Source organism: Danio rerio, chromosome 14 (genome assembly GCF_049306965.1).
Source record: "Danio rerio strain Tuebingen ecotype United States chromosome 14, GRCz12tu, whole genome shotgun sequence".
In the NCBI taxonomy this organism is placed as follows: domain Eukaryota; kingdom Metazoa; phylum Chordata; class Actinopteri; order Cypriniformes; family Danionidae; genus Danio; species Danio rerio.
The window spans coordinates 17,942,855-17,956,934 of NC_133189.1; the positions used below are offsets into that span (position 1 = coordinate 17,942,855).

A 14,080-nucleotide genomic window follows, 5' to 3' on the forward strand; every position below is an offset into this window, starting at 1 on the left:
AAAAGGAATTGCAACAGTATTCTTGTTTTTCTAGCTTTTGTTTCCTTTACGTTTTAAAAGCAAACAAAACAAACAAAAAAAAACAACAACAATGACTACTTTAAAGAATAAACTTGTTGTTTATGGATTTATTTTACACAGTTTGCTGGACGAAAAGTCAAAGTTAAGGATAAAATGACAGAGGGAAAAATCTGACATTAATTACAATACAATACCACATCACTCCATTATACAAACAAATCACTTTTGCTCTTACTTAAAACGCAGTCCTCCTGGTGCACGTCTGAAATCACTTCAGTCAAAGCAACAGACGCGTTTTAGTGTCGAGTTTACCTCTATAGTTATAAGTGCAACAAATCTCTAAACCCATCAAATATTACAAAGCAAACCCTTCTTCACTTTAACACAGCAATCAGAATATCAAACAATAATTTCTTCTCTTTAGAATACCATATAAAATCACATTTGTAGCCCTGTGTATTATTCACAAAATAAATCATTCTCTCAATTTTACCTCGAGGTCCCTCAGGATTATTCCATACATCTCAGATATGATTGTCGAATTCAATAGGTCCTGCTTTAGGATCAACAACAAAGGCACTAAATTGAGATTAACCTCATAATCCATTAAGGCATTAGTTCACCAAAAATAAAAAGTTCTGCCTTTAATTACTCACACTCATGTTATTCCCAAACCCATGAGATCTTTGTTCATCTTTGGAACACAAATTAAGATATTTTAGATGAAATCCTGGATCTCTCTCACCCTTCCATAAACAGCAATGGTCCAGAGAAGTTCAAATTCCAGAAAAGAAAAAATGCTGACAAGGTGTACTCAGAGCTGGGCAAAATTATTTTGGATTAATTGTTTAGGGTGCTTGTTTTTGTACTGTTGGAGGAAACCGGAGGACCTGGGGAAAACCCACACGAGCATGGGGAGAATGAGCTAAACTCCGCACAGAAATGTCATCTGGTTTGGAAGGGAATTAAACCAGGGGCATTCTTGCTGTGTGGCAACAGCGCTAATCACTGGCCACTATGTTGCTTGTTTGAAAGGAGGGAAATTAGGGTTGGGCGGGTGGCTGGGTGGGGCTGGTCTTTAAGAGAAAGATATTGAGATGAGAAAAGTCTGGTTATTTATAGTGAATTACGGATCCTCAGATAGGATAATTAGCCAAGAGCTAAAGTTGGAACAGCTGTGAACAATCATAAACATGTGATCCTCTCGAAATTTGTTAATGAATAAACTTTACGTATAACTCCTATAAGCTTGAAGGACTGCATCCATACATCTCTGCTTCTCTTGACTAAAATAACTTATTAATAACATCTGGAATGCTAAAGAAAGTGTTCTTGCAAGACTCCCAGAGTTCATCTAGATCCTTCGGGCTCATCTTCAATACCTCCTCCATCTTGCCTCAGACATGCTCAATGATGTTCATGTCTGGTGAGTGGGCCGGCCAATATTGGAGCACCTTGACCCTCTTTGCTTTCAGGAACTTTGATGTGGAGGCTGAAGTATGGGAAGGAGCGCTATCCTGCTGAAGAATTTGCCGTCTTTTGTGGTATATAATGTAATGGGCAGCACAAATGTTGCAGGGGTGTTGGATGGTGAAACGTCACTTCCGTCACCGACGAAGAAAGAAAGTGAAGAGCGGGGAGGTTGTCGCAGATATAAATGAAATTGAACAGCGGGACGGGGAGGAGGGCGGTTGAGGAGAGGGATTGGTAAAATCAGATGCCGGACCAGATTTCAGAGGTTCTGGATACGGCGTGTTCCAGCTCAAATTAAGCCTTGGGCAATGTAAGTATGCCCCTGACCTGGCGTGGAAGAGAAAACACTGGTGAACTTTTTTTTTTTTTTTCACGCAAAGTGTTTTTGGAGCTTCATATGATTACAGTTACACTACTAAAGTCACATGGAATGTTTTGCCATTGTTTTTGGTTCATTTTCTGGACCTATATAGGATGAAAGAGCTCTCAGATTTCATCTAAGGTATTTTAATGTGTTCAGAAGATAACCAAGTTCTCAGGCGATTGAAACGATATTAGGCAAGTAATTAATAACAGAATTTTCTCTTTTGATTAAACTAACCCATTAATCATCAATTACATTTGGCTTCAGATGATCTGCGATTAAAATATGAGGAGAGAGAAATACGACAAGAACTTAATGCTACCGAAAAAAAGCTACATACAGTTCAGCCGAGATACCACAGCTACAAAGTTCTGCATTGAATCTTTTGATAGAAGCTGTTGTAGTCTCTTCACGGTCTGTAGGTTTTTATGACGTCCTTGATTGGTCTCCGACAGATCGGACAGCACGCATTGATCTGCCTCTTCAGCCTCTGTCCACAGTCATTACACAAACACATATGTCCACAGGTGTAGATGACCGTGTCCACCTCCTGATCGAAGCACACGGTGCACTCACTGCTTTTGTTGCTTAGAGGAGCATCTGATGAGGAAAAAGATGGGGACACTGGAGGACTGAGCGGAGAGCTGGGAGCTGTCACTGGAAAACAATATTTAAAAAAAAATGTTGAATAATATAATAAAATGCATACAGCACAAAGCAGAAAAGTCATTCATTGAATTTACAATTGTTTTACAAATATTTGAGGTAACTATTAAGGTAACCATTTTTATGAGTTACAGTACTCAACAAATATAAGTACACCCCTCACAAGTCTATTTTTCAATTTCATATTTTTAATAGGAAGCTATACAATATTATATTTGTGCATACACATAGATTAGTCAGTACTGAAGCCAAATCTGGAGCTTCTCTTACAAAATAACTTACAATAATGGTCCAAAAACTAGTACACCCAAATGTATAAGTTAAGGGAAAATATTACATACAAATAAAAAAATAAAAAAAAGCAAAGAGAAGCAAAAATGTAAAAATAAAATGTTGAAATTGTGTAGGTTATAATAATTATTTTTACATTTTACATATTTTTTTTTACATTATTTTGCTTGAATTTAATTGTATTATCTTTCAATTTCTAAAAATGCTTGGTGACTAAAATATAATTTTAATAAATATATCTGTTTAATAAATCTGTTGTTGTTTAAAGGCACCAAAATACATTGACTAAATTTACTGTGAAATGTATAAATATATTCATATTCAAAATGGTGTGTACTCAATTATGCTGAGCACTGTAAATTTAAACAAAGTTACTTTGCTAAGTAACATTTGTTTGTTTAAATCCAGCCCATATAAGTTGTTTGCAACCAGTCACCTTCAAGAAAATAGTAAATCCAATGAAAACCTTTTTCAGTTGTACAAGATGTAACAATTAATTTAAAGAATGCTTTAATTGCAACAAATGAATATACACACACAAAATTTATTTCTTCTGAAGTTCTTTGAGGTAGTTTCTTGAGTAATGAGTAGGTTTAGCAGTTCTTTGAACTGTAATCATAGGGAAACCAATTTTATCAGTACAGGTGCTACATACAGGGTTTTTGCAAGTCAAATTTAAGATTTTTTAGTATTAAATTTCAGACTTATAAAAGGCTAAACGCTAAGGATTTTAAAAAATAATAATAATTGGCCTAGCAGAAAAAATAAATAAATCAAATTAGTTATTTCTTAACCACATATTTGAAATAATGTCTAATAATGTCAAAACAAGCAGACCTTAGTTGTACACAGTTTTCAACATAACTTAAAAAACAAACTCTTTAAAAGCTAAAAGTATGCACAACAGACTGTTATAATATGACTAAGGAATAGTTTAAGATGTGTTGTTGAATGTATGTTGAATCAACTGGTAGCTTCACATTTTAAGGCCTAAAATTTTGTTTATAAAATTTAAGACATTTCAAGATTTTTAAGACCCCACAGACACCCTGTACATATTAGGGGTGATGAAATGACAGTGATTAATATGAATTTTTAATAAATCGTTCAACGAATTTTTATTTTATTTTACTGTTTATGTTTTGCACCAAATTGAGTCTTCATCTCTTTGCACAAATAGCATTCAACTCAATGTGATGTGAAAAAATGTTTTAAGATTTAAAAAAACAATACAAATAACAAATACTATTGATTTAAATACATTTAAACATAAATTAATTACAAAAACACTAGATTTAGACTTGTTGCAAAATTGAATTAATTAATATAAATTATTAAACAGTAAACAATTTTCTACTAATCTACTAAAATACAAGTTTTTTCAAGTAATTTCAGGTATTTTCATAACAATTATATAGATTTATTAAGCATGTTAATCAACAACCTAGTTAATACTAGTAAATGATAATAAAAATGTAAGAAAAAGAAAGTCTAAAAGGTTTTAAGCTGTGTTCGAAATCTCATTATACTTTTGTACAAAGACTATAAAATACACAAGATGTGTCACTTGTATAGCTTTGAATGGGGAAAAGTGTAACATTCATTGATCTCTATAGACTGCCGATTCTCCGTGGTAGAAGCTCAGACCAGACATGTGCTTTTATGACAGTTTTTGTGGTCAACAAACACACTGGAGTCTCAGCAAATACTTGCTTCACAGACATAAGAAATATATCCACATCAAGCTTGACATCGGTACTTTTAATGAACCATGTGCACTTGAAACTAAAGTTTTCTGGTTTTGTAATCTGTATGAAAAGAATCTGACGAACAGTCTGTCCTGTCAAACCCACATCGTATGTCAGTATCTACTCAAATGCCCTTAAACTTATAAACAAATAGTCACTTTGATTTCTGGAGAAGATTCTCTATCAAGAGGATGCTAATTTGTAGAACACCCATAAATAAGGTTAGTGTCGTGATCTCGTTCCTTTCGAGTGCACATGCACATTAACTCGGGCACCCTGAAAAAATGCTGGATTTGTTTGATTCGAAAGTTTAAAAACTTATGATACAGTTGTAGTTTAATTTTATTTTTGATCCCAAATATGTAATGTAATCTTAAGCTTGGCAAACAGTTTTGGAGTATTTGATGTTTCCCCATTCAGACAGAATGCCCGAGCATACTGCATAAGAGGTGTTTCAAAGATGGCCGCTGTGTCGACTTGCCTTAAAGGGATTTTGGTACAGTAGGTAAAAAATTTAAATGTAAACTTACTTCACGACCACTGAGAAAAGTATGTTCAATGTAGTATGAATATATTTGAATATTTGAGCGACGTGGAAGACTCTAAACATGGATGGCTCTATAGCCCTCGCATAATCTTATCCATTTTAAAGCTGCACACAAAATGTTTTGTACCCCATACAAATGATATCTTATGAAACTTTTACCAAATCCGAACTGCAGTCAGTGTAACAATAACTAAACAATAACAATATCTAAATTCTGGAAACATGTAGTTAAGTACTTAAAAATATCACAAAATTGCACCTTGATCTTGATCCCTATCTTGATCTTGATGTCGTTAAATGATGATTCTCTTTATAACTTTACAAAAGTTGAGAAAAGACTGTTCATGTTTGGCTTCACTGGTGCTAAAAAAGCAATGGTTTACCCCTGACATGGATCTTAAAAGATTCTGGCTGTTCTTTTAACATAATATTGTTTGACAAAGATTAATGGAGCTAAAATACATCTCGTGACTTATTGAAGTAAAATAGCCCAAGCTTTAAGACATCTTTCTAAATGAAAGATGCACTACTGTATTACTTGCTGCTGTTGGTTTACTGTATGTTGTATTTCTTTTAAATGTGTATATTTACTGTTTTTATTTGTCTTTGAATATCTGTACTTTCATCCATGCTTTGTTATACTACCATTTTTAATAATAAAAAAAAGACAATCACAAAAAAAATGGATGGCTCTATAATGCTCTTCTTGTTCTATCTTCCTTCTTCAAATGATGAAAAGCCACTAGGCTTTAAGCTTGTGATACTTATCACCTGACAGTAACTCGAGTTTGAACTGAAATGACTCCCCCATCACTAAAAATATCTGATCTCATACTGATTGAAGCCTTTTTGTTCTATTCTAAACACCAGAAAACAAGAATTCATTGTTCAATGTTTTTAATATACTTAATTCATATTGCTTGAAAGACTAATCTATATTATTTTATTATTTTTATTTTGAAGACGTGTTTTGAAGACCTCTTGGCCAAGTCACCCTTGTACATGAGATCTTGATATCAATACTTTTTTTACCTGGTTAAAGAAATAATAATAATAAAAAGGAATTGGGACGTACAACATCTGACATTTATCATTAGCACATGATCTACCTGCATTAGTTGCATTGCTACACTCCAATTAATTATCTTGTGTAACTTCATGGGATAGTAAAGGGTACATTGGATGTGATCTAAAGAATCTTATCTAGTGTGTTTCTTTTCTACTATTTAAAAAAACTTTAAATTCGGACAGACTACATGGCTCACTTACTTTGTATATATAGTAGCATTGTATGATGTTTAATGTGAAACATCGCGATGGACGATTGCATCGTCGTCTTGCACTGCGGTGAATTAATTATTTATAAAATTTTTATTAATTCATAATGAATTAATTATTTGTAGCCTACCGTTTCAACTACCTGACCTGCATGTCTTTCTTTAACCATAAATAAATCATAAATAAATAAAGAAGTTACCACCTGTCAATCGCTTTTTCTGCTGGACTCTGGCATGAATAGACAGAGTAATCTGTGTTGTTATAATGGCGTCGACAAACTTGGCAAAAAGGTGTACAACCAACAGGAATCAACCAACAGTATCTGAGATTTTTGCTAAAATTACTAAGTACATGTGTGAAAGCGTAAGATTGACTCTGGGGTTTGGTGCTCAAAGCATGACCACATGAGAGAGAGAGTGTGTGTGTGTGTGTGTGTGTGTGTGTGTGTGTGTGTGTGGTGTGCATTTTCAGCGGTATAATGAGCATGGAGATCTGTTCAGAAATGGTATATCAAATGCCAGTGTGGATGGGCACCATTTTTGTTCTAAAATGCTATTTTAAAACTGAGAGGAAACCCTTGTAGGAAAGCGTACTATTTCTGATGCACCATTAGTGTTCTCAGTTAAATACATTTGTTAATTTTGTATGTAATAGTGCACTTCATTAGTCAAAAAGTGAAGATAGATTTGGCGTTAAGTTATTATTATTTCATCTGATACTGTGAGAACCGTAGTTGATGATAAGATTTGTAATGCATTCCATGGTGGGTTTAATCAGCCGTTTCATTAGCATTCTGCCTCGACCAGCGGTTCAAAGCTGGAAGTGAGTTGATGAATGCGCTTGTTGAGACTCACCGAGAGAGGACTCAGATGCTGATGATGATCTGTTGACACTGAAAGCCAGATCAGAGTCACTGTCATCAGGCGATGATCCTTGAGACACTGATGGAGAGGTGGGTGGGCTGGCCTGGACCGTTCCTTATGCAAAAAAGAGAATAATTGAATACGTCTGCCTTCCTTGCAACAATCACTGATGAACTACTGATATCATCTTTGTCTGACAATGACAAAATGAGTCCAACAAAATATTAAAGTGCTCCTATTGCAACTGTTCATATAATACCTTTCCTGTGGTGTGAAACAGAGCTGCTTGTATATGTAAATCGAGGCTTATGCAGGTTTTACCAAATTAAATTTAAGACTTTTGAAGACATTTTTAAGACCATTATAAACAACATTTTAGACTCATACAGGGCTAAATGAGTTTTTTAGGAGTTTTTCTAATGGCCCAAATGTTTTTTTTTTTTTTTTAATTGACCTCATAAAAAATATATCATTTAATACATTTAATAGTACAATAATACTTACTATTTATTAATAAAAATGTTAGAAAAATGTGTGTTGTTTCATAGCAACATATTTTAAATAATGTCTCAAAACAAGCAAGCTCTAGTTTTTATACATACACTTGTTTTTACCATGACCACTCTTTAAAATAAAACATTATTTAAAAAAGATTAAAACAATAATGAAATAAATGTATGCACATATATTTGTCCAAGTCTGTGTCCTCAGCAGTAAATACATGCAAATTTAAGGCCTAAAATTTAGTTTTTGAAATTTAAGACATTTTAAAACATTTTAACACCTTGCGGACACCCTGTAAAATCTCCCAGGAAAAAGTATTAGTAATGGATATATTTTAATGGATGTTTTGTTTTAAACATGGGCTGCAAACAGTACCAATCACAACAGACTGGGTGATCGAACCAATTAGAGCGCAAAAAGTAGGGGTTTTTAGAGACTGAATCCTTCAATTAGTTTAAGTGACAATTCTCTCTATTAACTAGGCACTTATTGGCTAATTATTTGTACTTATAAAGCACATATTCTGCATGACCTTATTTGACATCCTTGGGCTGAATGATCTGGCCTAAAATCAAAATCTTGATTATTGAATATTTTAACTCGATTACGATTAATTAACGATCATCTTATTTATTTAACTTTTTTTGCCCTCAGGAGTTCACTGACAAGTTTTGCACAGTAAATATGATCACGTATTACCAGTGAGAGATTTTTTTAATGAAGGGTGCATTACTTGATTTTTAAAAATTGAAGGAAACACACACCATCTACGGTCTATGAATATTTATTGAACATCAACATTGAACAACTGAAATTCATCCGCGCCGTCCACACTTGTCACCACTATCAAACCAATCATAAAGACTGCATAACTTATAATTTATAAAATTTTTCCACATCGATTTTTCAAATATTTTCCCTACTGTACGAGTCACGCGACCCCACTCTGTTCTGCGTTGAGCGAATGCATATTGTCCGGCACAGGCAAAAAAAAAAATGCAACTACACATTGCGACGTTGAGTAGCGCGAATGTCAATTTCAATTAGAAAAGTGCAATTAATTGAATATTCGGTTTCGATTTAGGCTTCTAACGATTATGAAAAAACATTAATAGAGATAAAAATGATTATTGCATCATATATAGCCATCTTTCCATTTGTACACATTTTTTGCTCTGCAAATCTCAGTATCACGTGAAAATTGCTAAAAGCATGTATTGTTATGTAACTTTTGCAGCATAGTAATCACATCATTCATTGATGTACATTAGAATCATTCATGCTTTTAAAAGCGTGAAAGAGCGCATGCTGTAGTGTGTGTGCGTGCTCAGCCTCAGAGAGCACACACATCTAAAGTCATCTTAATGCGAGTACTTTAATAGTCAAATAAAGCAAATTTGTGTTAAAAAAAGCGTGGTGTTTAGTGATTATTCATATGAACCCTTATTTCATGTATACACAAATGAGTTGACAATGAAAAGACATGTGAAAGTGAAACCATCAATCAGAACCGTACTGCTCTTAAAGTGACAGCGCATAATATTCCTGCTGCCGACTGTCGTTAACATCATTAATAAACAACAAAAGAACAAAATCCCTCACGGCTCTTGACTGAAGGACGTTTGTAGCTATAATTAGATTTTATATTTTTTTTATAATTTAGATTTAAAGATTTTTTCTTACAGTGAAGATGCTTAAAGCACAGTTTGTTTCATATATTTGTACTATTGTATTTATTTCCCTTTCCTTATTTACAGGGAGGAAAATAACTGTATAAATAAAGTTGAGGTCAAAATTATTAGCACTCCTAAATTATTAGCGTCTCTTTTCCCCCAATTTCTGTATAATGAAAAGAAGATTTTTTTCAACCAATATATAACCATAATAGGTTTAATAACTCAATTCTAATAACTGATTTCTTTTATCTTTGCTATGATGACAGTACATAATATTTTACTAGATATTTTTCAAGATACAAGCATTCAGATTCAAAGTGCGACTCAAAGGCTTAATTGGAGTAATTAGGCAAGTCATTGTATAACAGTAGTTTCTTCTGCAGACAATCAAAAATATATATATTGCTTAAGGGGACTAATAATATTGACCTTAAAATAGATTTCAAAATATTAAACCCTTTTTTAATCTAGCCAAAATAAAACAAATAAGCCTTTCTCCAAAAGATAAAATATTATAGGAAATACTGTAAAAAATTCCTTGCTGTGTCCAAAACAATATTTGGGAAATATTTATAAAAATAAAAAATTCACAGGGCTAATATTTTTGGCTTCAACTGATAATCGTTTTGAATAATCATGATTACAATTATGACCAAAATAAACGTGATTATGACTGTTCCCATAATCAAGCAGCCCTAATTTTAATTACAGTACTTTTCGATTAATTGCTTAATCCTGAACTCTACCTAATAATACTACCATTATAACCATCAATAAGCAGCAAATTAGGAGTTTAAGCTTAAAGTCAGTTAATTGTTTATTAATAATAGATTAATTAATTAATTGTAGCTTAAATAAAGTGTGAGCAAAAATATGTGAAAATGTTTGGACTTCGGATAGATGTAAAGTTTTCATTCTCATGTAACATACTGCCTCCTGTGTGCTAGGGTATCATTTAACTGGACTTGAGGGGAATTATTTTGGATAACTGGTAAAGAGCCATCTTCAAGTTGAACTAAAGTTGACTGTAGAACCTCTTTGAATGTACTAGTCGTGGGATGAGAAACGCTGGGAGAAAAACTATTTTATAGTGATTGTATTTAAAGTGAAGCTATAAGTTAAATTGAGCTCATTGTCGCTACCACACACAACTGAGTCATTCTACAGTGCACTTAAAATAGAAAACAATACCACATTCACTACACGGTTGCATTTATTTAATCAAAAATACAGTACAAATTGTAAAATTGAGAAATGTTATATCACTATAAAATAACTTATAATTATAATTATATAATTATAATATAATTTATTAATTTATTCCAGTGATTTTAAAGATGAATCTTCAGCTTCATTACTCCAGTCTTCACAGTCTCATGATCCTTCAGAAATCACTCTAATATTCATTATTATTTTTTATTAATATTATTATTGATAATAGTAATAAAAGCAATAATGACTGAAGCAATAATTTCATTTGAAATTACATACAATAAGTAATAAATAAATCTTTAATAAATAAGTAAAAAAACATACATTTAATAAATGCCGCCTTGATAAACAGAATCATTTTATTTAAATTATTAAATAAAATTAGTAATAATAAAAAATAATAACCCCAAACTTTTGACCGGTAGTGTATGTCACATATATATTTAAATAGCAAAACCAATCAATGTTTTGATTGCTGAACTTATAATAATCACAAACTGTTAGATGTAAGGGTTTTTCCTTAAATTAGTTTTGAAGACAAATATTTTATACCTATAAAATACTTTCTATGCAAAATTAAATGTGATTAAAAAAAGCCACTATGTAAAGCATACAGATAAACTACTTTGTACTGCTAAAAAAGCATCCTAGAATGCTTTCATCCTAATATGAACAATGTTGGCATCTACTCAGAAGCTCAGATAAGAGTGTCTTTAAATTTAATGAACAGGTCAGTGCTTCACAACTCCTGGAGATACACCAACAGTACATTTTTTGGATGTCTTCCTTATCTGACCTATTTCAGGTCTTGGGCCAATCCCAAATGGCATGCTGACCCCTTGTTGTCCTCCTTTTGATCCCTGTAATTGTAATGTTGTGCTGCTTTGCAACCCTTTTAGTGCTACAAGGACCTGTTTTAGGTCCCCTCCTGTTTTAGGTCCCCCTTAATTTACATGCTGCTCCTTGGCTCCTTGTTCTGTTGCTTCAGCTTTAATAATAAATGTCCATGGTGTTTTAGTAGACAGCAATTTGTTTTTTTGAAATGATATTTCATAAGGTTCAAAAACAGCCTTGATAGTGTTACAAATCATAAATCTCACGGTTTGGATCACATAATGGTCACGGATCGGACCATTTTTTTGGATCAGGGGTGTGAAATGTAATTTGCTTTCTATTTAACAGTACTGCAAGACACTTTCGATTTTAACAAACAGATTTTAGAACCTGTAATTTTATTTAAAAAAAATACAGAAATAACCGGCTGAATAAAAAAATAAATAGTAAAATATTCAGTACTGTGCAAAATTCAGTTACTACTACTGTTGCTGATGATGCTAAATGTATAAATCTAACAATAATAATTTGTAAAACCCATATTTATTTTAAGCCTCATTTTCAATAAATAATTCAGTTATTCACTCATAAAACTTCATGTTTCATGGCTAGATTTGTCATTTTTGAAGAATTATTCAGTTGCATATTTGTGATGGCTGGTTGTCTCCAACCTAATGGTTAAATAATGTAATTGCTTTCTACAACTTTCATTTTTGAGCGTCATTAAATACATATAATGGTTAATTTAATCTTTAACATAAACATTAGGGGTTTTATCTTAACTATAAACTATGTTACTGTAACCATGGGATTGTGACACTGACAACAGAGGTGCAGATCCACATGCAGGTTTATTGGCGAGGTCAGGTAAGCAGTGGTCAATGCAGGGGCAAACAGATATATAAGGGCAATCCAGAGTCATGGTCAGAATAACAGGCAGATGGTCACAAGGCAGGCAGCAAACAGGATTAAACAAACAAAGGAGTCGGGGATCAAAAACACGGAAAAGAAAGACAAAGGAAACACGTTGTTATGTCACTATACAGTAAACAAGACTCAGCAACATAGTGTGTGTTTATTCTGCTTAAATAGTGTGTGTAATCAGTCCTTGACAAACCTGCGGTGGTCTGTGTGCAATCAGTCAGGATCAGGAACATGTGTGTGTGAGCGGAGTGCATGTATGGAGTTGTAGTCCATGAAATGGCGGATTAGTAGTTTGTTAACGCTAAGTGTTTTCCAGCAATCTATGGTGTTTTAAATTGCTGGGGATCGTGACAGTTACTAAGTTATGCCTACTAAGTTATGCCAGTATTTCTGTGTTATTTGACTGTAACTTTAAAATTAACATCATTTATAATGTTGAGATCCCAATCTTTTAATGATTAATTGTGCAGCTTAAACTGAATGCATTGATGCAGGCTAAACAAGTAGTGAAAGAAAACACCTTTATTGAAACCCACCACATCCCAAATAACCTACCACAACTTCCTCCGTCTTCATTATATTTTACAGGAAAGAATAAATGCTTTCATACATGGGATTTGAATGACGCGAGTGACAATTTTTCTGTGATAGTTACGAATTTAGGATTAATCTAGCAGTAAAAAATGTATTAATCAGCAGGCCACGTGTGTTTCCAACTATCGGTTGTGATTGGTACAAATCAGTGATCAACCCTGATCCGTTCCATCCCTAACCTTAATCTACCTCTGTTATATTTTCAGATTACAAAATATGTAATCTGTTTCTGATACTAAAAAGCTTATTTGCGCATTCATGACCTCAAGATTGGAACATTGCAATGGTCTGGTTTTCCAACATCTTCAATAAACAAGCCACAGTTTTCATTAATGCCTGGTTTATACTCGGCGCATTCACTGGTTCGATTAAGTGCTCGCAGCGAATGTGACGTCATCATGGTGTTTGCGGAGGTTCGATTATGGTGAGCGCAACATAATTTCGGCGGGCGAAGCCCACAAAATATTTTGAGACTCGAGTGAACAGTTTTCATCATTTTATATTGACTTGAATATGAATCTCTTGAAGAGATTTTGTCTAAAACAGGTACAGACATCTTTATGATTTGGCCATGCGTAATCATAGAGATAACCAGATGGACAATAATTATTAGCTAGAAATTGCAACAGCTGTGGGAAAGGAGGAAAGTTTTTGTTAAGAAGTTTAGAGAAACTTGAAGGATAAGTTTGTTAAAATCAAAAAGGCAAAAGTGGAGACCCAGGTGGTTTTAATAAACAATTACAGAGCATCTATTCATAGGTTTTACACTGATGTATTCTTTACAATTTTGTATTCAAAATTATTTAATAGTTACAAAACTAAAAAATGAAAAAACTAATTATTTCTTTCATAACCGGAAAGGAATATTTTAATATACCGGTTTACAATATACTGATGCCCTGTTTTTCTAGACTTTATTGGTGATAATGATCAGGAATGTCGGACCATTATTGCCTTTTTAGCATATAAGAAGAGGACAGACAGTAACTAACCAGTAACTAACCAGACAGTAATGTGTTAATTTGGAGTGAGCTGAATCAAAAAAAAAAAAACTGTCAGTATTATTTAGTAAATTTACTTTTTTT

The 14,080-nt window shown here is 33.1% G+C and overlaps 1 protein-coding gene across 3 annotated transcripts in view; it reads right to left on the bottom strand.

The window, feature by feature from the left end:
- Positions 1-96: 96 nt before the first annotated feature.
- Positions 97-14,080, bottom strand: part of neurl1b (neuralized E3 ubiquitin protein ligase 1B) — a 77,527-nt gene continuing 63,543 nt past the window's right edge. For 2 of the 3 annotated variants that reach the window (XM_073921429.1, XM_005157198.6), the window contains exons 4-5: positions 7,243-7,365; positions 97-2,515 (exon numbers count right to left, since the gene is read on the bottom strand). In XM_073921429.1, coding sequence (XP_073777530.1) covers positions 2,268-2,515; positions 7,243-7,365 — 371 coding nt within the window. In that variant the 3' untranslated portion in view covers positions 97-2,267. The remainder of the gene's footprint in view (positions 2,516-7,242; positions 7,366-14,080) is intronic. The other variant, NM_001326539.1, reaches the window with a different exon arrangement.